Here is a 26,141-nt window from a genome sequence, read left to right as displayed (position 1 = left end):
ATTGGGTCAAGAGTCATTATGACTTTTTCCCTAGTAAACACAATGCTTTGAGCTACAAAACAGTGGTTGAACTGGGCAAGAGTTTGGACTAGATGATCTCCAAGCCTCTTCTAGTCCTTAAATTCAACGATTATGTGAAACATTTGTTGTTGCAAATGAGTAAGACTTACATTTATCCAGTTTCGAGTTTGGTCTTAATTGTGTCTCTACATTCAGATTATAAAGTTGTTGTAAAACTTGAACATTTGTATTCATACGCACACAGCATCCTTTTCATTTGGATGCTTTTGCTGTAAGAGCACCTATTTCAGTTCAATATTAAGCAAAGTTCTCCCTCACAATTTGGAACCAAGATAGCAATTCCTGTTGTTGCCTACTCCAGGAAGAGTGAGAATTGAATGTTTGGATCACTGCTCACAAGAGTCCTGCCAGCGTAAGGAATTTTAAAAGTTAGAATACACGAGAGGGAACAGGTATATTAATTCAAAGCTTCCATATTGTAATCTTCACATTTTGCTAGGTTTTTAACAACACCGAAAATGTAACTGTTTTCATGTTAACTTTTTGAAAAGAGAAGCCCTCTTTGGGACTTAGGTCTGTGTATGTATATAAGGATTTCTGCACCTCAGTGAACTGATCAGTAAAATTGGAATATGCCCCAGACTTTCTATACTACTGTTTAGCCATGAGCCAAGGTGGCGCAGTGGTTAAATGCAGCACTGCAGGCTACTGCTAGATCAGCAGTTCAGCGGTTCAAATCTCACCGGCTCAGGGTTGACTCAGCCTTCCATCCTTCCGAGGTGGGTAAAATGAGGACCCAGATTGTTGGGGGCAATATGCTGACTCTCTGTAAACCGCTTAGAGAGGGCTGAAAGCCCTATGAAGCGGTATATAAGTCTACTGCTATTGCTATTGCTATTGCTAATCCCCATCAATATGGCCCTGAAAGATTTAAAACTGGGAACTCACACTTTGAGTATGTAAGTAGACAGATTGTTATTATCAGAGGAGTACTACTTTAAAACCTTATTTTAAAAAGTTTTTAAATTCAAGATTGTAATGCTTGGATTATCTATCATTGCACGCAGACTTTCAGTTTTGCAGCAGAGAGTGTATTCATGATGAATACTATTGTATTACATTTGATGAATAACCCTCTGTGTCCTTTAGTATCACAGCAAATGAAATTTGCACTTGCGAGATAGAATTGTAGTGTGCAATATGCCGTTAAAACAATTCAATAACTGGAGGGTTCTTTGCGTAAGTGGAAGGTGTTTCTATGTAATGACCTGATTAATCTGAAGTAGCAGAAATAACTACACTTTGAATCTACGGTATATTTTTCAGTATGTCTCAGAATAATGATGTAATAACATTTAGTCTTTGTTCCATTTCACAGTACTTAGGTTGTGTGAAAAAATTTACCGATCATAATCTGGAGTTTTCTAGATATTTTGGAAATTGATCGTGCTTGTTGGAGGTTCCAAGAGTTGGGTCAATATATTTGGGGGAAAAAACCCCAAAACATTAGGTTAGGTTACGTTAAAACTGCTTTGGCCTCATCTTTCATATCTTTGGGATGAATTGGAACAGTGAAGGAAACAGTTATTAATATTCCATATAACCTGGAAGGATAATGCAACGTAACTATTATTCTATATTTGTCATTAGCATTTTCCTGTTTGCAACAAAAACTATTTATTTCTGACATATATTATTGCCGGAAGTTTATATGCTGCCCATCTCATCAGTAAGGCGAGTCCTCACCTTTTATTGGTTTTCGTGGACAAAATAGTTTGCAGGATCCAATCTGGGTTGATCACTGGGACCAGAGGTTTTGTCTTCTAAGCTTTCAGACTCAGAACTGCTAGAGAGAAGTTCCCTGAAGATGGGCTCCAGCCTGAGTCTGAAAGTTTGAAAGGACAAAACCTCTCGTCCCAGTGATCCACACAGAATGGATCCTGCAACATTATCCTGGGGCATATATATTTGCCTTCATTTGTGACAAACTAGTTTCTTTGTCCAGATTATAGAGTACAATATTTCAACAAAGGGAACACTGTTAGAAGAACAGTTCTCAGATAGGTCTGTTGCACAAGGGAGGCATGAACATCCTTTTAAGAGAACAGTGCCTAGCCAATGTAACTGGGGCTTTTGGAAGCAAAATAAAAACATTAATTCCAGATATCCTTGTCTTTGGTTTGGAGGTGGGGAGTGATGGGATTCAAGACAATAGGATTATCTTTCCTAACAATCTATAGAAACCATTGCCATTCCTAATGAATAGGAATGGATTCTCAAAGAGCATTGGTTATAGTGGTGTATCATTTAAAGTTCTTGCACTCAGGCCATTTCTCAGTTTCTAACCCCCCCCCCCCCCCCCCCCCCGAATGCATCACCCATTCTTTGCATTCAGCAGCTTCTCCATGCCACATTTCTCCATCTGGCACTTGCATCTATAGTTCAACACTGTTGGGATAGAAAGAATTGGCCTTTTAAGCATTCAGTACAAGGTGGATGGTGGAGCCAGCTTGGTCTTGACCCACAGGTCCGAGTACTTAAGGAGAAGATTGAGGCTGAAAAGGGCAAGGAAGCTTTCCCCGTGTCAGGCCAGAAGCTTATATATGCTGGCAAGATCCTGAGTGATGATGTCCCCATCAAGGAGTACAAGATTGATGAGAAGAACTTCGTAGTGGTGATGGTCACCAAGGTATGGTTGAGCATCTCCTTTGCTTCATGATAACGATGTTTTTGTTCCAAAGGGCTGCTGTGCTTCAGCAGTTCCCCTTTGTATGAATAGTGCTAAAGTCATTTTTATTAGGAAATGGGGAACTGGTACTAGTCTGTTAGGTATTTGAGGATTGGGGGTGGGCAGCCAAAAAATATTATAGACATTGCTAGTAGTAGTAATCAGTACACGAAGAGCACTTTTTAGGCTCACCCTTCTTGGTGATATAGCAATTTAGAGTGGAAAGGCTTCACCTCCTTAGCTGAGACCCTCCTCCTGGTTTTCTATTAAGAACAAAACAGGCTCAGGAGCTGCTGTTTCCTCACCCACCGATGCAGCAGCCACCTCAGAACCCACACCCTCCTCTGGGCCTACGGCAGCTACGGTTTCACCCCTCCAAGCATCCCCATCAAGTGAGGAAAAGCCTCCTGAAGAGTCAGTGACTGTTTCTTCCCTGGAATCGACAGTTGGGTAAGTTTGGCTTATCTTATCCTCCCACCACTCTTGCCAGTTTAGCAAGTAATTTCAGAATTATTTTTCAGAATAGCTCTGAAAATTCAGGATTTTTTTTACTCGGTATGTTTTGGAAAGCCTCAGTGCTAATTGTTGACTCCTAACCTAACCACTAGGATTTGCTAGTTTCATCCTATCCCTTTTAAAGAAATGATTACTGTATTTTTCGGAGTATAAGACGCATCTTTTTACCCCTCAAAAGAGGGTGAAAATCTGGGTGTGTCTTATACTCCGAATGTACCACCCGCTCCATGCGTCGCATTTTGGGGTGGTTCCATGCGGTGGGGATCCTCACTTTCACATGGAGCCTGATTCCCGAAGCAGAACCCTGGGGAATTGTGTTCAAAGCCTTCTCAATGAAAGCATTTTTGGGCGGCAGCACCACGATCCCCACTCAATTCCAAAAGGTCCGTGTAGTGGCCAAAAAAATGCATCGTGTTTCAGGTGGCAGGCAGTTCCAGCGTGCGCTGCCACCTGAACATGCTTTCATTCCCAGTTCCCTGGTGCACATCGCACAGCCACGCGCCCTCCTCCTCCTCCTCTACAGACTCGGGCAAGATGTTCGGGCATAATTTGGGGGTGGCAGGTGGGGCAGGGGATGTAGTGGGGTGGGGCGTGCATCTTACTCGAGTCTGGCAGCTCCACCACTTCTCTCTCGGCTGCTCTGTGCAGGGAAACATCTTGCACAGTAAAGAAAAACTTTTCATGAAGTTTCCCCCTGCAAAGACCAGCCGAGAGAAGCAACAGAGCTGCCAGACTTTATTAAGATCTGCATTTTGCGGTGGGGCACAATTTGGGAGTCGCAGGTGGGGCAGAGGATGGGGTGCCCAACATCCCTGCCAGTGGCAGAGAAGTGCCTCGGGCGTTGCCGTCCTCTCCCCTCTCCTCGCTCGTTGGGGCAGGGTGGTGAAGGCGGTTCACCGACAAAACCGTGAAGCCCTTATCCGCGCCGACATAAGCGCAGAGGGCAAATCCGCGCTGTCCGAAGCGCTAAAGAAAAAGGCGACCCTAGCGTGACGACATAACCACGGAGGGCAAATCCGCGCCTTCCGAAGCACTCAGCACCCTAACCCTAAACCTAACCCTAAACCTAACCCAAACCTAACCCTAACCTAACCCTAAACCTAACCCTAAACCAAACCCCTAAACCTAATCCTAACCCTTACCTTAATTTAAATCGGCTTTCTGCCGCCGCGCTGTTTTAAAGTGCCCTTCTGTCGCCGCGGTGATGACGTCGCGGTGATGACGTCGCGGCTTTAGCGACGCAGTTTTGTCGCCGGCTTTAGTGCGGTTTTGTCGGGCTACGGGTGAAGGCGCCTTCCAGACCTGACACCCGGAAGGAGTAACTTTGCCCGGCGCACTGCCTCTGCTCTCCTATCGGCCGGGAGAGGGGGAGGCGTGAAACCGTGGTCGCTGGCAGTGGCACTTTGGGTTGTGGGCAGTGGGCTCCAAGAAGTGGCTGCCAGGGCTTCATGAAAACTTCATGAGAAGTTTTTCTTTACTGTGCAAGATGTTTCCCTGCACAGAGCGGCCGAGAGAGAGAAGTGGTGGAGCTGCCAGACTCGAGTAAGATGCGCGCCCCACTCCGCCCCATCCCATGCCCCGCACCTGCCATCTTGTGTCCGAACATCTTACGCGAGGTTTCCTTTGCTGCTTGCGCACTCCAGGTGGCCAGCAGTTAAGCCGGCAATTGGCCAGCTGCCTCTAATCTGTGTCTGTGCCCGGCTCCTGCGCCCTTGTCCGACCGCACTGCCCTCTCGCTTTTCTCCCTGCCTCCTCCGGCCGATGGTGCTGGCCAAGAGATAACAGAAAGCGAGTCTGTAGAGGAGGAGGAGGAGGGCGCGTGGCTCTGCGATGTGCACCGGGGAACTGGGAATGAAAGCATTTTCAGGTGGCAGCGCGCACTGGAACTCCCTGCCACCTGAAACACGATGCACTTTTTTTGGCCTCTGCACGCGCCCTTTTTGGAATCAGGGAGGGGATTTTGATGCTACAGTCCAAAAATGCTTTCATTGAGAAGGCTTTCATCACAGTTCCCCCGGGCAGCTTTCGGGAATCAGGCTCCGACTGAGGTAGCAAAGACGTTAACCAGAGGAATACTGGTGAATACTGCTGGGAAAGAGGCAAAAAAGGTTTTTTTCCTGATTTCCTCTCCCAAAATTAAGGTGCGTCTTATACTCCGGTGCATCTTATACTCTGAAAAATACGATAATCATTAATGACTCCAGCTGTCAGAGGTGGAGTGATCAAAATCTTTACACGTAGCAGTTATTGGATGATTGTTGGTTATAGCTAGCCATATAAGGGGGGTTTTATTCAGCCATTCTTTTGCTTGGAATTATTTTTGGATTTTCAACTTTCTTGTCCAGTTATCTGGAAGGACGCAGCTACTATTTCTCTCTCTTAAATTTGCAGCTCTGTTCCCTCTTCAGGTAGCATGGGACGTGACGATGATGCAGCTTCCACTTTAGGTAGGTGAATACTTTCCTCTCTCCACCAAAAAAAAGAAACCAATTTTAACAGCTTTACTGCAACTAGCTGTTTTGTGATCGGAGCTACGGCAGGGCTCCCCAACAACCCAGTCTGTGGAGTGGTACTGGGCTGCAGCATGCCAGAGAAACCAGCCGCGCAAACAATCGGAAGCCCCCTCCGTGGGATGCAGGCAGCATGCAAAACCATGCCCCCCCCCAGTCTGCGAAAAGCCATCTCTCCACAGAACCGGTCCCTGGGGGCCAAAAAGCTGGGGGCCCCCTGGGCTACGGCATCTTCTTTCTCAACTGCTACTACATTCTTACATCAGAGATTCTATAGCTAGCTTCTTGAAAGAAAGAATTCAGTTTGAATATACTGCCCCCTGATGGCCGTTGCTGGTTATCTTTTCCCTTCAGCCCTAAAATGTGGTGTCTTGAGCCACTGTTAACTTTAACAGAATATCTGCCCCACTAGATTCATATATTTTTTTTAAACTGACCTGGTGCAAAACAAGCAGCCTAATTGTCTTAATTGAACAATGACTGCAGTTCTTTTTCCAGTTCAAAAGTTTTATTTCTTTTAAAAACAAACATTTCATCATTCCTCAATTAGTAAAACATTGAAGTACATTTTTTTGTATGTCAAGATAGTTCTAGTTTCTAGCCTAATGTATACCCCTCTCCTCCTCCCCCCCCCCCGACTTCCCAGAACCCGTACACGGTATGGATTTTTAACAAACACAGTCTAAAATCTATTGAGAAAAAAGAAATAAAGAAATTAATGACATTCTACATTGACCTTAGCTTCTTCTTGCTGAACTAACTTTAAACAGTTTAAATCATTTCTGATCCTAAGCATAGGCTAACTGGAATTTCTTAGTCCCGTATTTATTTTGTATATAGTCAATCCATTTTTTCCAGTCTCGTTTATATCTCTCATTTGAGTGATCTTTAAGATATGCCGATATTTTAGCCATCTCGGCTAAGTTTGTGACTTTCAGTGTCCATTCTTGGGTTGTAGGCAAGTCTTCCTTCTTCCAGTATTGCGCCACCAACAGTCTCGCTGCCGTTATTAGGTGCATAATCAAGTTAGTCTCTACCACTGTAAAGTCAGTACATATACCTAGTAATGACTGCAGTTCTTAAATAGATCCCATATTTTTTTTAAAAAAATAAAAATTTATTAGATTACTTTATTACTTTATTATGACGTCTGCCTACCTTTCCAGAAAATGGACCCTGGCAAATAGAGGTGGCATTAAGCATCTTGCAGGAAGGAAGAACTGAGACAGTAGTAGGTGATACTTCGATAAAGTGAACCTTGTAACTGGTTGGGTCCCCTATGAAATCATTTTATGAGAAATACATATTTTCAAAATATCAAATGTGCCCATCAGCCTCAATGGAATGAATGTTTCTCCCTTACTGCTATACCTAGATTTAGCACACAATAAATTAGTATTATTCAGTTGTTCTTTTTTAATAAAACGTTAATTACTTAAGCCCGGATTATCTCCAGTCTGGAAATGTTAAAAACTATTTATGTAGATGATGATTGATAAGGATGTAATTTGTTTCACTGTTGAAGTGCCTCTCATTCCACACTCCCAAGAATCAACAAATGATGCTTTGGAAGTTTAATTCTCTTCATCCAGATTCAAATGTCTTGAGTGATTCATCTGTAATTTAGCCTTCTTGCCTCTCGCTGGCTGTTATAACCAGAGCAAAACATAGCATGGAGCATTGGCTTTGGAAACTTAAGAATTCTGAACCCCAGTTCTCATTTCTGGAAGAAAGCTGCCTGGTGATTAAAAGATGAAATTAAAAGCCGGGAATCCTGATTATTGAACCTCCGTCTCCGTGTAGGAAAATAGCATTGCAGCTGAAATCCAAGCACAATGATTTATTAAGGATTTTTGTGGGTGGGGAGAGACTGGAAACCTCCATTCTGCCTCTAGCTTTCAAAAATATCTGAGGGCCCGATAATAGAGAGTTGGTGCTTGTATTATCGTTCAATAACACATTATTGTTTTGCTCTTCGGAGAGGAGCGGGAGGCTTGGATTTCTCTTAGCCAAGAAAGGAACAGCAGGCTTTCCCAACAATACAATGCTATCTTTTGTTTCTGCTTCCAGTTACTGGCTCAGAATATGAGACAATGCTGACTGAAATCATGTCCATGGGCTATGAGCGAGAGCGGGTAGTAGCAGCGCTACGGGCCAGCTACAACAACCCACATCGAGCTGTGGAATACCTGCTGACGGTGAGGAGAACTACTGAATTTAGTCTACTCGAGAATTCATTTTGCTGAAATGTCTGGGAGGTTTCTTCATTTCTTCAAAGGAATCATAATTTTTTGTATGCCAACGTTTTTGTTGGTTTCCCTTTCCCTCATTCCATTAATCTCCAGCCAGCAGAGCTGGCTGGAGAATTCTAGGAATTGAAGTCCACAAGTCTTAAAGTTGCCAAGTTTGGGAACCACTGATCTACTATCTTGAGAAGACATAGCAACACTAGTTTTTAACCAAGCAGGTTCTCTTAAAGTGTGATCCAATGAGAGGCTTCTGCTCTGCACATAATGCTTGCTAGTGTATAATGCAGGAGACAGTCAAAACGTGCTGTCTGCCAAGGACTTGATTATCTATAAACAGTGGCTTAGTTGGCCACTGGCTGAACAACAGGCTTCAATGATTGATAGGTGTGTCTCAGGATAAGTTGCTGTCAGATAGGTTATCTTGAATTCTCTGGATATTTTGAAGTATGCCTCTCACAAGCTTTAACAAGTGTGGCTATTGGCCAGATGTGGAGTTGTACCTCAAAGCAACTGGAACAGGACTGCATATTCCTGTTTAACTCAGTGTTATATCTGCATTTGTGGGATGACTTTTGCATTAATCTCCCTTTTTGTAATATATCTTAGCAATAGCAATAGCAGTTAGACTTATATACCGCTTCATAGGGCTTTCAGCCCTCTCTAAGCAGTTTACAGAGTCAGCGTATTGCCCCCCAACAATCCGGGTCCTCATTTTACCCACCTCGGAAGGATGGAAGGCTGAGTCAACCTTGAGCCGGTGAGATTTGAACAGCTGAACTGCTGAACTGCAGTCACAGTTTGCCACATCTAACAGGAAGCTGAAGAAAGTTCTTCTCTCCCTTCAACTAATCCCTTGTGGTGATTTTAGTGATAGCCACATATCACCAATACCGACTCTGTACTTGCTACTAAGGAAACAAATTTGAAAATGAGCCTTGGAGATCTTTTGTCACACAGGGTACAATATTGTGAGACATTGAAGTGGAGGACTTCCATGATAGCTAAGGTCTCTCTGTGGATGTCTCCTTGCATGCTTTTACCAGAAGTCATTGTTTTACAAATATCTAACTGAACATACTCAGGATGGAAAGGCAAAGCAAACCTCCTTTTTTATGCAACTGAATTCTAAAGCCACATGAACCTAACTGGTCCTGTGGTCTTAACATTCATTGTTAAACATTCATACAGAAAAAATTAAATTACATAACTTGGAAATTTATAACAATACTATTGGATGAGATGAAAATTCGGAGAAAATTTTACAAAAATGATAGAAAGATTTTATAGAACCCAGACAGCCAAAGTTCTGATGAATGGAGATCTAACAGAAAAGATTGAAATAAAAAAAGGAGTCAGACAGGGATGCCCCCCTCTCTCCTCTGCTATTTATACTGACCTTGGAAGCTTTATTAAATGAAATTCGGAATGACCAGGGAATAAAAGGCTTAAGACTTAAAAATGAAGAATATAAAGTCCAAGCCTATGCCGATGACTTAGTATTTGCCTTAGAGGACCCATTAGAGTCTAGTTTGAATTTAATTCAAAAATTAGTAGAATATGGACTAAAGATTAATAAGGACAAAACAAAAATGATAACTAAGAATATGACAAAAAAGCAAGAAGAGGAACTGGAAGCAGCAACTGGATTGCAGTTAACTAAGAAAGTAAAATATTTGGGGATCTGGTTGTCAGCAAAATGTTCCACAAAGAGGATAATTACCATAAATTAGCGATACAAATAAAGAAAGATTTAGAAAATTGGAAGAATATTCAATTATCACTTATGGGACGTATAGCAACAATTAAAATGAACATCTTACCAGAAAAAATTAAATCACCTAAGTCCTGAAAATTGAAATAGTGAGGAGTAAATGGAATTAATGCAGCACAAGCAGGTAGTAGCTGTTAATGGGCTATAATTTTAGGACAGAGAAATTTGAAAAACGAAAATGTTTTCCCACTTCTCCGAAATTTTCCCTGGTTTTCGAGCCAATAATAGAAACATTATTACAGCGGTTAGTAAATTTTCCATACCGTTTCCACCCACAGCTGATTCCGCAATTTAGAGAAGACGCAATCTCTGCCCTTGATTGTAATTGTGTGCTCATGTCCAGTTTCCCAGCCGCTCTAGACAACTTGTCAATCAAACCAGCCCTGGAATAGTTTTGTAATTTTACCTTTTTTTTCTTAACTTTGCAGGGCATACCAGGTAGTCCAGAACCTGAGAGACCTCCCATTCAGGAGAGCCAGCCCCAAGATCAGCCAGCACAAGAAGGTAAGTTGTCTTTTTCTCATGTCCTCACGGAACATTTTCTGAGTAGAAATTCTAATTCAGTGTTTCTCAACCTTGGCGACTTTTAAGTCCTGTGGACTTCAACTCCCAGAATCCCCCAGCCAGCACAGCTGGCTGGGGGGTTCTGGGAGTTGAAGTCCAGAGGACTTAAAGTCGCCAAGGTTGAGAAACACTGTTCTAATTAGTACATATAAGGATCCTCAAGCGGTTGGTGTGGTGGGGAATAGCTGTTCGCTCTAGAAGGCACAGTAGCTCATTCTGCGCTTTCCTCAGACCTTCTAATACCCTCTCCCTCTTTGCTGTCATTGTGGTTGGCCGCATGGCATTAATACTGCTTGGACCTACAGGAGAGAACCCTCTGGAGTTTCTGCGAGATCAGCCCCAGTTTCAGAATATGAGGCAGGTGATACAGCAGAATCCAGCTCTGCTCCCAGCTTTACTGCAGCAGTTAGGCCAAGAGAACCCTCAGCTGCTCCAGGTAACTTCCTTCGGATTTTCTTTGTTTCCCCTCTTCCTGGCAACATTACAGCAAATGTAAATTATAGCAATAGCAGCAATAGCAGTTAGACTTATATACCGCTTCATAGGGCTTTCAGCCCTCTCTAAGCAATTTACAGAGTCAGCATATCGCCCCCAACAACAATCCGGGTCCTCATTTTACCCACTTCAGAAGGATGGAAGGCTGAGTCAACCCTGAGCCGGTGAGATTTGAACCACCGAACTGCAGAACTGCAGTCAGCTGAAGTAGCCTGCAGTGCTGCATTTAACCACTGCACCACCTCGGCTCTTAGCATTGTTTATTGTTTATTAGAATTATTGTGGAAGGAAATTCTAGCTTTTGAAGGATTCTACATAAGTCTCTCTGATTCTCAGTGTGGAGGAGGAGGTAATTGTAATAATCTAAGAGACAAAGCAAATATTTCCCTGCTTCATCTGCTAAAAGTGCCACATGTTCAATTATGTTCTCAATTCTTCTTGTGGCTTTGCTTATGAGAATTATATCCTATGTTGAGATGGATGTTTTTTTTTGGGGGGGGGAATCATTTAGCAATAGCAATAGCAGTTAGACTTATATACCGCTTCATAGGGCTTTCAGCCCTCTCTAAGCAGTTTACAGAGTCAGCATATCGCCCACGCATCTGGGTCCTCATTTCACCCACCTCGGAAGGATGGAAGGCTGAGTCAACCCTGAGCTGGTGAGATTTGAACCGCCGAACTGCAAATAGCAGTCAGCTGAAGTGGCCTGCAGTACTGCACCCTAACCACTGCGCCACCTCATTATGTTTTTTTCCAATCTTGCCTCAGTTTCTTTCCTGTTCTGAAGGTTCAGCTGTAGTTAGTCCTTGCTTAGTGACAATTGGGACCAGCAACTCTGTTGCTAAGTGAAATGGTTGTTAAGTGAGACTTCATATGACTCATCGCAAATTTTTTTATCTTGCTTCTTCCACTATGGTTATTAAGCTAATCACCTCAGTCATTATGTGAGACATCACATGACTGACTTCTCCATCGGCTCTGCTTATCGAAGCTAGCTTGAAGTGTGCAAATGGCAATCACAAGTTTATGCTACAGTCATAAGTACGAGCACCGGTCATAAACCTACGTTTCCAGTGCCATTGTAAATTTGAACAATCGCTAAATAAGGCAATTAAGCAAGGACTGCCTTGCTGGTCCCTGATGAATCAGCAGTTTAATATGGCTTTTAATTATATATGGGTAGCTTGAAAAGCAGATGTGAGTTCATGATTCTTGAGAAAAAAGCGGGCTAAGAATGGGAAAAGCAGATGAAGGAAGGGTTCTACCACAAAACCGCGGACGACAAAATCGCGGACGACAAAAGCGCGTATGTGACGTCATCACAGCGCGACGAAAAAGATCGAAAAATGTAAAAATAAAGCTAAAACCTTCCCCTAACCCCCCCAAACCTAAACCTAAACCTAACCCTTAACGTAACGAAAAACCTAACGCTAACCCTTAACCTAACGCTAAACGTAACGCTAACACTCTAACCCTAACCCTTAACCTAACCCTTACCTTTATGTGAATCGGCTTGCTGTAATTTAATTTTTATTTCAATTTTTCGATCTTTTTCGTCGCGTTGTGATGACGTCACATACGCGATTTCGTCGACCGCGCTTTTGTGGAATGCGCTTTTGACGGGTCACGGAAGGAAGACAGATCAGGTGGGCAGGTATCCCTGTGTGGTCCCTTCAGCTGTTCTGTCAAAGTCCCAGCATTGGAGACAATGATGTGGGTGTGTTACATCAACATGTATTACACGTTGTACCAGTTGCACAGATCGTACATCCAGAGAGTGTTTGGTAATGGTGAGCATTCTTCCCCTGCAGCAAATTAGTCAGCACCAGGAGCAGTTCATTCAGATGCTCAACGAACCTATGGGTGAAATGGCTGACATCGCCGACATTGAAGGAGAGATGGGTGCTATTGGGGAGGAAAATCCCCAGATGAACTACATCCAAGTTACGCCTCAGGAAAAAGAAGCCATAGAAAGGGTAAATGTGTTGAACTAGGGAAGACGGGGCAGCGGCAAGGAAAGAAGGGCCTCAGGGTGTTATATCCTTGGTCTTTCCTGGCTCGACTTTTTCAGTAGGGGGTTTGCTTCTAAGAATTTCCTTCTTGACCTGTACAACAGTTTAATCAAGGCATGCGTAGCTAATTTGGAGTTGTAGGTATACTTGGACCTTTTAGTGGCATGCTTAGGATTGCGCTCAAAAAAATAGTGAGTTAAACAAAAACTACAAACACAGGATGGGAGGTCTCTCAGGTTCCGGACTACCTGGTATGCCCCCTGCAAAGTTAAGAAAAAAAGGTAAAATTGCAAAACTATTCCCAGGCTGGTTTGATTGATACGTTGTCTAGAGCGGCTGGGAAACTGGACATGAGCACACAATTGCAATCAAGGGCAGAGATTGCGTCTTCTCTAAATTGCGGAATCAGCAATTTTAAATCAAATGTAGCTGATACAGCTCGGTTGCAATTTTTAGGGACCTTCATGAATCGTTCCTAGTCTCAAGGCATGCGCTTCTGACGCATCAGCTGAAACGGGGGTCATTCTTTTTGTTCTTTAGAGAAATGTCAGTCCGACCCGTACAGAAAGGATTGAGCTTGCAATATTACTCATGGATTTTGCTCAGCATTAAAGTCCAATCACCTTCTGTCATTCTGGAGCATGGACTAGATTCTGATGATAATGACTGCGAGAATCTGTGTGGAATATGCTGATTGGAATGTGAGCTCTGAAATGGCAATGCTGTTGTTTTTTTATTCTTAGATTTCTCTAAGACAAAAACATAGCCCTTCATGGTATTGGACCTGGGTATTTGAGAGACCGCCTGCTGCCAATTACCTCCCACAGACCCATTAGATCTCACAGATTAGGCCTCCTCCGAATTCCATCTACTGGCCAATGCCGATTGGCTACCACCCGGAGGAGGGCCTTTTCTGTGGCTGCTCCGGCCCTCTGGAACGAGCTCCCCCGTGGAGATTCGCACCCTCACCACCCTCCAGGCTTTCCGCAAAGCCCTTAAAACCTGGCTTTGCCGGCAGGCCTGGGGGTGATGAGTTCCCTCCCCTCTCGACATGTATGGTTGTGCGACTGTTGTTTACTTTTATTATTTGTATTTTGTTTTTTATGTTCCCCTTTTTCCCCCTTGAATTGTTCGCCGCCCTGAGTCCTCCCGGAGAAGGGCGACATACAAATAATAAAATTCTATTCTATTCTATAGGGGTTTTTGTCCTTCGAGATTGGGCGGCATATAAATTTTGATAATTAAATTAAATTACATTTTTGACCCTGCTTTTTTCCTGTACTGGAGATTCTTTCTGATCTGTTGTACTTCAGTTAAATGGAGAAGGCTGTATGTCAGGCTATACTACATAATCATTTACAACATCCAAGAAAAGCATCAAGGGCACAAATTAACGAATGTTAAAATTAACATTCTGTTTTGCATAAATAGGACTAACTGCATGTATTTATGTTTTGTTCTGAAACCGCTATGAGATTCTTCTTGGATTTGGAGGGATTTTTTTTTGGAAAGAAGCTATACCTACTGGCATGAGGAGAATTGGAGAATTGGGGCTAAGCTAGCATGGCAAGAAATGAAAAAAATCAGCTCAGTTAAACCTTCCACATTTTCAAAAGAATTCTTAATTTAAAACAAAAGAAATATGTGTGATGTGTGCAAAAAAGCAGGAGACCCCGAGATTTGTATTAAGCCTATAAATGATAGTTTGCATTCTTCCGTTGTGGTTTTTTAAAGAGAAATATTATGGAGTGCTCTTTGCCCCTTCCATGGGCAGAGTTACAAAAAAGCAGGCAGTCATAAATTTACGGTATCTATGTAGAATTTCGAAAGGCAGTTATGTCAATTGTTTTATTTCCATATGCTATGGCAAAATTACTGACAATTAATTGGTTCCTTGCTGAAAAATTAGATCGTTGCCATAAGTAACATTTAACATTCTCTATTTTTTTTTTTTTGTATCTCCCCTTTCCCTCTCTCCCTTCTTCTCTCCTCTCAGTTAAAGGCTCTGGGCTTTCCTGAGAGTCTGGTGATCCAGGCATATTTTGCTTGTGAGAAGAATGAAAATCTGGCAGCCAACTTCCTGCTGAGTCAGAACTTTGATGACGAGTGATAAAGAAAAAGAGTTTTATATAAAATTCTCTATATAAATATTCGTTTATTTAAAGGGGGCACTACTGGGGTTTGGGAGGTGGTGGTATGATTGGAGAATCTCCCTGATGAATTGCTGGCTAGAGGAAAATACTCTACCTTGGAAATGGGGCAGTTGAGGGAAAAGCAGAACAAGTGGACCGTCTGTTCTCGTCTCAAAAACAAAGGTGGCTTTTGAGCCCAGCTGCATCTTACAACAATCCTTAGACTGGCAGGCAAAAGGTGTTTAGGGGAAGGTTGACACAGCAGATGGGTGCTGTTGGACCTTCTCCCATCTCACATGATAGCATGTGTGCAAACAAATACGTTTGCAAACTTCTCCCCTTCATGCCTGTGCACATTGCTACAATGCTGAACTTTGTGCCCATCAATTAATTCTGTTGCTGATACTCTTCCCTTCCTTCAATGTCATTTTGAAAACAGTTTAGTTGTCCATCCCTATTCAAAAGGGTGACTTGTCTTATGTGAGTGATATTTGATATTTGTTCCTGTGCCGGAGAGGCTGTGCCAGAGTTATGGAATATCTTGTAATTCTGTGCACAAAGATCCCATGTTTTTTCGTTCTATCCTGTATTTTTTTTTTTTTGCCGTTGTCCAATAAGGCAATTACCCACCTTTATCTATGGTTTTGTGACACTGCTCTTAAAATCATTCCCAAAGAATATCAAGGGAACAGTTTCCCTATGCTCATCCAACTTCAAACATTAGGTTTAAAAAAAAAAAACTTTCTCTTTTTAATGGCATCTCATGATTTTAGCCTGTTCTGCAGACACGCAGACACTTGAAGTCTAGCTCCTGGGGATTGCCTGTGTTACATTCGTGTACACTTTTATTATCCATCATTTTAACATTAGGAATTTGGAGCCACAAACTTTAATATTGTAGGTGGGAGAAAGGATTTTACAACCCCCTGTAATAATTGAGTATCTTGAGATAGCTTGAAACACATGTTTGTTTCTCTATTTTCTGCGTTGTGGGAATTTTAAAGAAGTTTTACCCCTTAGTATTCTGATTTTACTTGTTCAAAATATTTTTAATCTAAAAGATTCCCCAAAAGAGAATCCATTAATAGTTGGGGATACAAAACAAATACAAAATAGTTGTGTATTAGATATTTGGTATGTTTTCCTTTTTTAGTTTTGAAAAAATGATCAAATTGACAATTTCCTGAATATTTTAATAGAAAAATATGTAAAGAAAGAGCCTTGTTTTATTTGAAACGGAAACCGAACTGACAAAACATTATTGGTAGCTAGGGAAATCGGCTTCAATACATAAATTGTAGATACAAAACTATAGAAACTTTAGATCATCTTTCACTTTTTTGTGGGAATGTTGATCAAAGCTTGTTTCTGGTTTGAACATCAATAAACCTGTCAGTTATCACATGTCAAATCCCCGGGTTCCTTTGATAAACTAATCTGTCTATCCTCACTATCCCCCTAAGAAGTCTGGGAATCCCATTCTTTTCTCTGCCGGTGCCCATTGCAAAGAGAACCAGAGTATTGCCTCTATGCCTCCAATAATAAATTCTGAAGCCATATGTTTACTGCTAATTTGTGTGACATGGTTGTGTGACTATGACTGACAGTGTGCAATATATTGTTTATAAGTTTGATTTGATTTCAGGAACTGGCAGGCAGGAAAGCAGAAATTTAATTCTTAAGTTTGAGTATTTTTCAGTGTTCAGAGTATTTTTCCCCAACCAGGTGTCCTCCGTGTGTCTTGGACTTCACTTATTTTTAGCTAGGGATTCTAGAAGCTGAGGTTCATCACATCCAGAGGGCACTGAAATGACTCTTCTTAAGGCCTAAAAGGATATAGTCTACGTATTGTGTGGAAAGGAAGTTATCTTGACTGTGCTGGAATTAGACCAGTTCTGCTATGTTGTTCACTGAAGAATTGTTTTTAAATAGCATCCAATGAATTAGGCTGTAACTTACGATTGCCATGTGAGTGCTATTTGAGGTGGAAATTTTACTTGATCAAAATTTTAGATAGCATCATGGTATCTTTGGGTACTAAAGAAACTTGAAAAGCTGCTTCTGACTTGCTGTTTGGTCTAAAAAATACTTTTCGAAGTGGCAGTGCAAGATGTTTGCCATGCATTGCTCAACCTGAACTGCTTCCTCCAGGCTTTTAATTTCCAATTTCCTTATCAGCAAGCAAGAACATTCATGCTGAATTATAGCTTCCTCCGAAGTAGATATCTGAATATTGGAATGAGTTGATAGGAGTGTGTTGCCCCAAAGTGGGATTTGAATGCTTTATTTGTGCCCGAGAGCCTGGGATTTAAGGGAGAGCTTTCAGTAGTCCTCATTGCCCCTTTCTCATGATGAACCCTCCCCACCCCCAAACCTCCCCACCCCCAGGATAAAGTATGAAAATTAAAAAAAAAACTGGAACACACAATTAGCAAAATATGTGGATTGGCTTTGTCCAATCTGTACTCCAGAAATGTTGGATTATAACCCTCCAATCACCTAACCAGATTGAGTATAGTGGTTCCACCACAAAACCGCGTTCAACTAAACCGCGCTCGACGAAACTGCGTAGCTGATGTCATCAACAGCGCGGAGACAGAAGCACGCTGTAAACGCTAAACCTAAAATTAACCCCTAAACCTAAACCTAACCCCCCTAAACCTAACCCTTAACCTAACCCTAACCCTTAACCTAACCCTAAAGCTAACCCTAAACCTAACCCTTACCTTAAGTTGAATCGGCTTGCTTTCAAAGCGCTATTTAAAGCGCCCTTCTTTCTCCGCGCTCGCTGTTGTTGCCTTGTTGATGGCATCAGCGACGCGGTTTAATCGGGCGCAGCTTAGTCGAGCGCGGTTTTGTCGTGCCACGGAGTATAGTGGCTAGACGTTGCAGACTTAACATATCTTGTGTATACCAGATTGGGGATGGCTGATATACTTGCAACAGAAATTCAGGTACTAAGCTCAAATTTTGATTTGAAAGCACATGTGCATACCAGTATGAAATGTTTTTGATTCCGAGGCCTTGATGAGAAATAAAAAAAATTACTGCTGCTTGTTTTGCTAGAGTTAGAAAGAAGGGAAAAGAATTTGGAAAACAATTGAACAAAAATATTTTTGAAGAGTTTATCTGATAAGCACCAGGTAAGAGATTTCTACCAAGGCTCTTCATAAAGTGGGATAACGAAATATTACAACTTCAGTTTGCAGGTTCTACTTGAGTGAAAGTCCTGTTGTTTTGTTATGTCCATCAACTTTAATAATTTTGGTCTAATTTGGCTTGGAGAACTGTGTCTATGCCTCCTTTCTGTCTCGGGTTGAAATGTTTTAGGCCCTGTGAATGGAGTGTGAAATAAACAAGTTGTGTAGGCCACTCAGTGGCGGGAGCGTGATGCTCCTTCAGTGAATGTGTCTGGTCCTTTATTTCTCAAGGGAATTATTTGGATGGGAAGAGTTCTCAGCAAAGCAATTATCTTTTGGAAGAAACAATGGATTTCTGAAGTTACTAAAGGTATGATTGTGTGAAATTTGCACTTCTCTACAACTTTCTAAAGCAGTTGTGTCTCTTCCTGGATTGCATGACTGCTTTAAAGAAAACTAGTATAACTTTCATGATACGTTTCCTCTGGAGCACTTGTTTAAAACAGTCCAAAGCATTGCACTGCTTTGTTAGAAAGATATAGGATGGGAATTAGTGGATTTTCACTCTGCGTTTTGGCTGCTAACTTGCTAAATCTTGCATTGCTGCCTTAAAAAGGGAATTTGCAAAGCTTTGTGGAAGGGAAATCGAAGAATGAAGGATAATGGTGTAACACATCATGCTAGTTTATGGTTTACTTGGTTTTTTAAAAAAGTAACTGTCTTCATGCAAAACTCTAAACCGGGGTCCTCAAACTTTTTAAACAGCCAATTCATAGTTTCTCAGACTGTTGGGGTGGGGGGGACAGACTATAGTTTGAAAAAAAACACAAACAAATTCCTATGCACACTGCAAATATTTTATTTGTAGTGCAAAAAACATGAAATATAATTTCTCTCTGTTCTCTCTCTCACTGTCTCTCTCTGTCTCTGTCTTTATCTCTTTCTCCTGTCTGATTCTCTCGCTGTGTGTCTCTTGTCTCCCTCTCTCTGTCTCCGAGCCTGATTCTCTGGCGCCTCATCTCTAGCTGGGTCTCGCTGCCCAATGGACTGCAGCAGGGAACAGCGGGTGGCTGCCTCCGCCCTTAGTTGGTGCTGGACGTGCCTTGGTCGCTCGGGGAGGTCCACGACCTCCTCCCCTCTGAGACACCGGCTCGACCTGTGCCATGGCTGACATCGCTGCTGTTGCCAGGGGCAGGTGCGACAGGGTCTCGTTGTGACTCCACGTTGTAATGGGCTCCAGGAGGAGGAGAGGACTCCATCTCCCCCACTGTGAAGTGCACTAAATTCAGTGTGTTGCGCAAGGCTCTGTGGAAGCAGCAGGCAAGCCATGGAGGTGGCAACAGCAGCAGTGTCAGCCGTGGCCGGATCAGGGCAGAGAGCAGGTTGCGCGTCTCCCTGAGAGACCGAGGCGCGCTTAACATCAACAAGGGCTGGAAGAAGCACCCGTGACACCCAGCAAGAGATGAAGCACCGAAGAATCGGCCACGACCGCTTCTCTCTGCCGCAGTGCTTTCCGGGCGTGGCTTACAGCTCCGAACCCGAAGTGGTGGGAGGCGAGGGCTACCTTGAGCGCAAATGTACCGCAATGAAGGCAGAATGCTGTTGCCACACAAAGGCAAGTACAGGGGTGCTTCGCTCCCGCACAAAGGCTCCGGCTGTCGCCTCTGCCGCTTTGACCTACCTCTGCTGCCTCACCTTGCCGCAATAGTGCCATTCCCTTGCTCCAGCCAGCGCGGGCTGCACTACGTGCACCATTTCTTGTACCGCCCTCTACGGCAGACTTCCAGCCCTACCATGAGCTGCCTGGATGCTCCCTGGCAGGCAAGGTACACCCCGGTGGAAGAACTGCTCCCGGACGACCAATGGGCCAGTCTTCTGACTAAAGCTTTGGGATATGGAACCAACTTTCCTATCAACGTCCGCAGGCCACTGTCAATCTGCCCGTCTTCTTTTTCCTTCACTCGGATCAACCGCAAAGCTTGAGAAGGAGGAACCCAAAAAGAGGTTCCTGGAGGGCCGTGTGTCTGGACCAGGCGCATTTTAGTAGTTGTAGTTGTAGTAGTTTATTAGTCTTGTATGCCGTCCACTCCCGGAGGACTCCGGGCGGCTTACAATAAAAAGGGGAAAGGGAATAAATAGGACAACAACAATTTAAAATACAACAACATTCATAGTTACCGTGGAGCTGGATACCTGTTTTCTCAGGCCTCCTGCCCCGAGGCTGTGTGGAAGCCAAGAGCTGGACCTCCCCTTGCTGTGTCCCTCCCCCCTGCAGTTCTGAATGACACACAGGCCGGATAAATTGCTTTGGTGGGCTGTATCTGGCCCAGGGGGGCATAGTTTGAGAACCCCTGCTCTAAACCTATCCTCCGCGAGCTGCACTGGCTTCCTATTGGTCTCCGAATGCGTTTCAAAGTGCTGGTTACTACCTTTAAAGCCCTACATGGCTTAGGACCCGGATATCTATGAGACCATCTTCTGCCACATACCTCCCAGCATCTGATAAGATCACACAGGATGGGCCTTCTCCGGGTACCGTCAACCAGACAATGTCGTCTGGCGACCCCCCGGGGGAAAAGCCTTCTCTGTAGCCGCTCCGACCCTATGGGACGATCTACCCCCGGAGATTCGGACCCTTCCCACTCTCACAGCCTTCCGAATAGCTACCAAAACCTGGCTATTCCGGCAGGCCTGGGGCTGTTGACCTCATGTATGAGGTCCAGCCCCGCCTAGATTGAGTGTATGAAGTGATCTTTTAATCTGTTTTATTCTCTATTTTAATTTTTTATTTTTGGAATTGTATTTCTGTAAGCCGCCCGGAGTCCTTCGGGATTGGGTGGCCTATAAATTTATTAAACAGTTAAACCACGAGCCAGAGTTTACGTGCACAATAGATCGATTCACTTAATATCTTAATCCAAAGCTAGCCAACTCAATTATGGCTTAAAGTGATGTGTGATCCCAGCTACATTTATTGCCTTGAGTCACTCAGATAGTCCTTGATGTGTGAGCAAAACTGGGACCACAATTCCTGTCAATAAGTGATGCCGTCATTAAGTGAGTTGTGCTCAATTTGCTTACCTTTCTGCTGTGGTCATTAAGTGAATCACATTAAGTAAATCCAATTTCCACCATTGGCTTTGCTTGTCGAAAGCCCCCTGGGAAGGTTCCACATGGTGATCACATGGTGCTGCAATGTTGCAGTCACTGTAAATAGCAATAGCAATAGCAGTTCGACTTATATACCGCTTCATAGGGCTTTCAGCCCTCTCTAAGTGGTTTACAGAGTCAGCATATTGCTCCCAACAACAATCCGGGTCCTCATTTCACCCACCTCGGAAGGATGGAAGGCTGAGTCAACCTTGAGCCGGTGAGATTTGAACAGCCGAACTGCAGATAACAGTCAGCTGAAGTGGCCTGCAGTACTGCACCCTAACCACTGCGCCACCTTGGCGATAGATAGATAGATAGATAGATAGATAGATAGATAGATAGATAGATAGATATGGATCGATAGACAGACAGACAGATATAGAGATAGATAGATGATAGATAGATAGATAGCAATAGCAATAGCAGTTAGACTTATATACCGCTTCATAGGGCTTCCAGCCCTCTCTAAGCGGTTTACAGAGTCAGCATATCGCCCCCACAGTCCGGGTCCTCATTTCACCCACCTCGGAAGGATGGAAGGCTGAGTCAACCCTGAGCCGGTGAGATTTGAACCGCCGAACTGCAGATATCAGTCAGCTGAAGTGGCCTGCAGTACTGCACCCTAACCACTGCGCCACCTCGGCTCTTTTAAATACATGCCAGTTGCTGAATTTTGATCAGGTGGCTGCAGGGATGTTGTGATGGTAACGTGTGAGGCTGAGTCATAAGTCACTTTTCAGTGTTGTGACTTCAAACGGTGGCAAGTTGAGGACTATCTGTATAGTAAAATTAAGGATTCAGTTTGCGTCCGATTTTTAGTAGCTGACAATTCTGCCTATCCAGAACTATAAAGTACTCCTCTCTTATTCTCTACAGCAGTGTTTCTCAACCTTGGCAACTTGAAGATGTCCGGACTTCAACTCCCAGAATTCCCCAGCCAGCGAATGCTGGCTGGGGAATTCTGGGAGTTGAAGTCCGGACATCTTCAAGTTGCCAAGGTTGAGAAACACTGCTCTACAGGCAGGAAGAAAGAGCCTGGCTCATCTGATATAATAATGTTCCTTGCTTGGAGGCAATATTCCAAGCACATTGGTGGTTATTTGGTGCATAATGGCCTCTTTTGGTCAGTACCACCTGGGGCCTTTCCTCGAGCTATACAAAGATGGCTCGACAGGCTTTTGATGTCCCGGGTAGCTCATGTGTGGAGCTGGCTCAGTAAAATGGGTGCTATCAGTGCCCAGATAATTTTGGCCGAGAGCTGGCTTCTCAAATTGAGTGACCCGTCCAAGCAAGATTATGATTAATGGCAGGTGTCCTCTGAATAGTCATTCAAATCTGACTTGCTCATTTCTGCTTGGTGCCTGCTGACTGCGTAGCAAAGGGAGGAAGCGCGTTTGCGTTTATATGGGCAAACACACAAATTTTATCAGCTGTCTTTTGGCTGCCTCTTCCCAAATTGGCTAATTACACGAGAAACAGCAGTTCTCTCTCTCTTAGCGCCATCTGCTCTCCTGTATGAGGCCTGTTAGTACTTGCCAATGTCTGGATTCTGTTTAATTTGACCCTGGCTATATAGCTATAAGGTATAGGAATAAGAGTACCATCTACACAGAGAGACGAAGGTTTTGGAGGTTCAAATGGAAGGAACTGTTTATGGGAAAGGATATAATGTAGGACTCTGTGTTTGTGTGTGTGTTTATGCATGCATGCATGTATAAAGTGCTGTTGGTTTTAGAAGTTGTAAACCTGCAAATGGCTATAGCACTTAAACAATGAAGGTAGCATAATATTTGAATTTTTTTTTTTGTATCCAACAGCTGCTTCAATCTTACCTGTTTTCTTCTGACGGCTTTGCCTATTTATTTTATTTATTTATTTTACTTAGACTTATATACCGCTTCATAGGGCTTCCAGCCCTCTCTAAGCGGTTTACAGAGTCAGCATTTTGCCCCCAACAACAATCTGGCTCCTCATTTCACCCACCTCGGAAGGATGGAAGGCTGAGTCAACCCTGAGCCGGTGAGATTTGAACCGCCGAACTGCAGAACTGCAGTCAGCTGAAGTAGCCTGCAGTGCTGCACTCTAACCACTGCGCCACCTCGGCTATTATAGAGAGGTCCCCCCCCTCCCCCAGTAAATTCTATGTAGGAATGATCCAAAGGTGAAAGGTTCCACCACAAAATCGCGAAGCCCTTATCCGCGCCGACATAAGTGCGGAGGGCAAATCCGTGCCGTCCGAAGCGCTAAGGAAAAAGGCGACCCTACCGCAATGACATAACCGCGGAGGGCAAATCCGCGCCTTCCGAAGCACTCAGCACCCTAAACCTAACCCTAAACCTAAACCTAACCCTAAAGCAAACCCCTAAACCTAATCCTAACACCTTAATTTAAATCGGCTTTCTGCCGCCGCGCTGTTTTAAAGCGCCCTTCTGTCACCGCGCTGTTGTTGCGGTGGTAATGACGTCGCGGTGATGACGTTGCGGCTTTAGCGATGCAGTTTTATCTCCGCTATTTTGACGAGCGCGGTTTTGTCGTGCCACGAAGGTGAAAGTTAAAACAAATTCATATAAAATGTTTTTGGAAAATGGTTACATGGTTAGGGATAACTTGTTAGAGGATGGACAATATAGAGGGTTTAGATTTAATTCAAGTCATAAGATTAGAACATATTTGTAAATCACTGTAGTGGGGCATGGATAAGGAATATAAGCACTGAGTGTGCCATGTTGATATCTATTCTATTTAAGAACCTATTTTCTGATGATAAGCTATTGTATTTGTATTTAATAGATTTATAGGCCGCCCAATCCCGAAGGACTCCTGTTTGATGTAGAAGATTTTTAAAAAGATGGGCATGGCAGAATCGGCAAATGTCCTAAAACAGGGCTGTCAAACTCCCAGCCTGTGAGACAGACGCGTCATGCGCTGGCCACACCCACACCCGGTTTAGCGAAGAGGGGAAAAGTCCCGATACATCACACTGCCATGATAACATGAGTTTGACACCCCTGTCCTGAAATTTGGGATATCCTATTTAATTTCTTTTTAACTTTTGTAGTATGTGTTTCTTTTAATGTTGTACGCCGCCCTGAGTCCTTGGGAGAAGGGCGGCATATAAATCGAATAAACCTCAAACCTCAAATGTTCCTTTTCCTTTCCATATGAAATTAGCGTAGCTATAATTTAAAGAAATGACCTGAAGCAATCACATTAAGCCTCTCTGAGGCTGCATAATCAATTTGAAAGCATTGCTTACTGAGAATGAGGGCCGGATTTAGATGAAAAGAGGCCCTAGGCTATTCCACTTATGAGGCCCTTTCATCTCCCATTTTTAAGTTTGTAAATTACATGAGAGACAATAAAATACATCGTTACTGTGATATATATCAATATATATCAATATATATAGCTGGCCTCCTGACGGAGGGTGGCTCTGCTCTGCGGCAAAGGCAGCGAGGCCAGCCGCCTCCCCTGCTGCGCTCAGCTGCCCGGCTCGGCCCCCTCGCCCTCACCTGCCTGGCCGCTGGTGGGCTCCGCGTCGACGGGGCGGCTACTGGGAGCGGCCGCGTCTCTCGCCCGACCGCCGGTGCCGGGAACGTGGGCGGGCTCCCCAACTGCCGCGGGCGTGGAACGATCTTAACCAATACATTTTTATGTTTGTTTATTAGTCATCTGCGTAGAATTTCTCCTTATTTTCGGTTCAGTGTTTTAGTCTTCACTGTTTTTAGAATAGTGTAATTTTAATTTTGCTAACAATTTGAATGTAGGCCCCTCTTGATCTTGAGGCCCTAGGCTGAAGCCTAGTTAGCCTATAGGGAAATCCGGTCCTGTGTACATTAGTGGCAGGCATGTCTCATCTTGCACTAATATCATTCTTTACCTGTAGGATCCCTTGCTCTGTTTGGTGGTGTATGGATAGATTTGATGCTGATGATTTGGGAGTTGTGTAGCTAAGGACAGGACCACAGAGTTCCAAATTGGGGAAAGCTGATTTAGGGCACGAAGCCCTAAATTATCGTTGAGATAATGGTAATGAAATTCTCTTGAGTTTAAAGCGGAGGACATGTGAAATAAAGAAGAATGGTGATCTGTAGATTCAGCCTGAGAAAAGTGTAAAAGGGCATGGGGGCTCTTCAAGAAATGGTGTCTCAAAACCTCTAGGCTGCTCCTTGTAGGAGATTTGAGCAAAGGAAACTGCAGAAATAAAATCGAATTGCCTAGAACTGAAAAGTCTGATTAGCATTTTTTTTTTAGTGCCTAAACTACTTGAAAAAGGAACTTTCCTAAGATCAGCTGTAGAGCGTCTCAAGGTTGAACCGGAAAAGGATTAGAATTTTCCTGCCTTTGTGGAATCTGCTTGTAACAACTCGGGGAAGCTCTTGGCTAGATCCAAATTACCTGTGTACCAATATTTTGCATATTTTTCTGTGAGAGAGAGCCGTTTTCACAGAAGGATATTGTTTCTCTGAATCTATTTTGTCCCTTCCCAATCCCGGTTTAGGCTGTCAATTTCCCCATAGGGCTTAAAGTTTTGTTGACAAGTCACTAGATCAGTGTTTCTCAACCTTGGTGACTTTAAGTCCTGCGGACCTCAACTCCCAGAATTCCCCAGCCAGCTATGCTTTTATTTAAATAAATAGCCAAGTCACATTAAGCCAGTGTTTCTCAACCTTGGTGACTTGAAGTCCTGCGGACTTCAACTCCCAGAATTCCCCAGCCAGCTATGCTTTTATTTAAATAAATAGCCAAGTCACATTAAGCCAGTGTTTCTCAACCTTGGTGACTTTAAGTCCTGTGGATTTCAACTCCCAGAATCCCCCAGCCAGCTATGCTTTTATTTAAGTAAATAG

General features: G+C 43.5%; 1 protein-coding gene across 2 annotated transcripts in view; it reads left to right on the top strand.

Moving 5' to 3' along the window:
* RAD23A (RAD23 homolog A, nucleotide excision repair protein) overlaps positions 1–17,392 on the top strand; it is a 19,967-nt gene extending 2,575 nt beyond the window's left edge. The window contains exons 2-9 of one of the 2 annotated variants that reach the window (XM_032210115.1): positions 2,549–2,710; positions 3,021–3,199; positions 5,657–5,712; positions 7,846–7,973; positions 10,224–10,299; positions 10,665–10,795; positions 12,666–12,830; positions 14,863–17,392. In XM_032210115.1, coding sequence (XP_032066006.1) covers positions 2,549–2,710; positions 3,021–3,199; positions 5,657–5,712; positions 7,846–7,973; positions 10,224–10,299; positions 10,665–10,795; positions 12,666–12,830; positions 14,863–14,976 — 1,011 coding nt within the window. In that variant the 3' untranslated portion in view covers positions 14,977–17,392. The remainder of the gene's footprint in view (positions 1–2,548; positions 2,711–3,020; positions 3,200–5,656; positions 5,713–7,845; positions 7,974–10,223; positions 10,300–10,664; positions 10,796–12,665; positions 12,831–14,862) is intronic. The other variant, XM_032210116.1, reaches the window with a different exon arrangement.
* The last annotated feature ends 8,749 nt before the right edge of the window (positions 17,393–26,141 follow it).

Source organism: Thamnophis elegans, chromosome 2 (assembly GCF_009769535.1).
Source record: "Thamnophis elegans isolate rThaEle1 chromosome 2, rThaEle1.pri, whole genome shotgun sequence".
NCBI classification, from domain to species: Eukaryota; Metazoa; Chordata; class Lepidosauria; order Squamata; family Colubridae; genus Thamnophis; species Thamnophis elegans.
The sequence above is the reverse complement of the archived record's forward strand: the minus strand, read 5'-3'. Positions and strand labels throughout refer to the sequence as shown.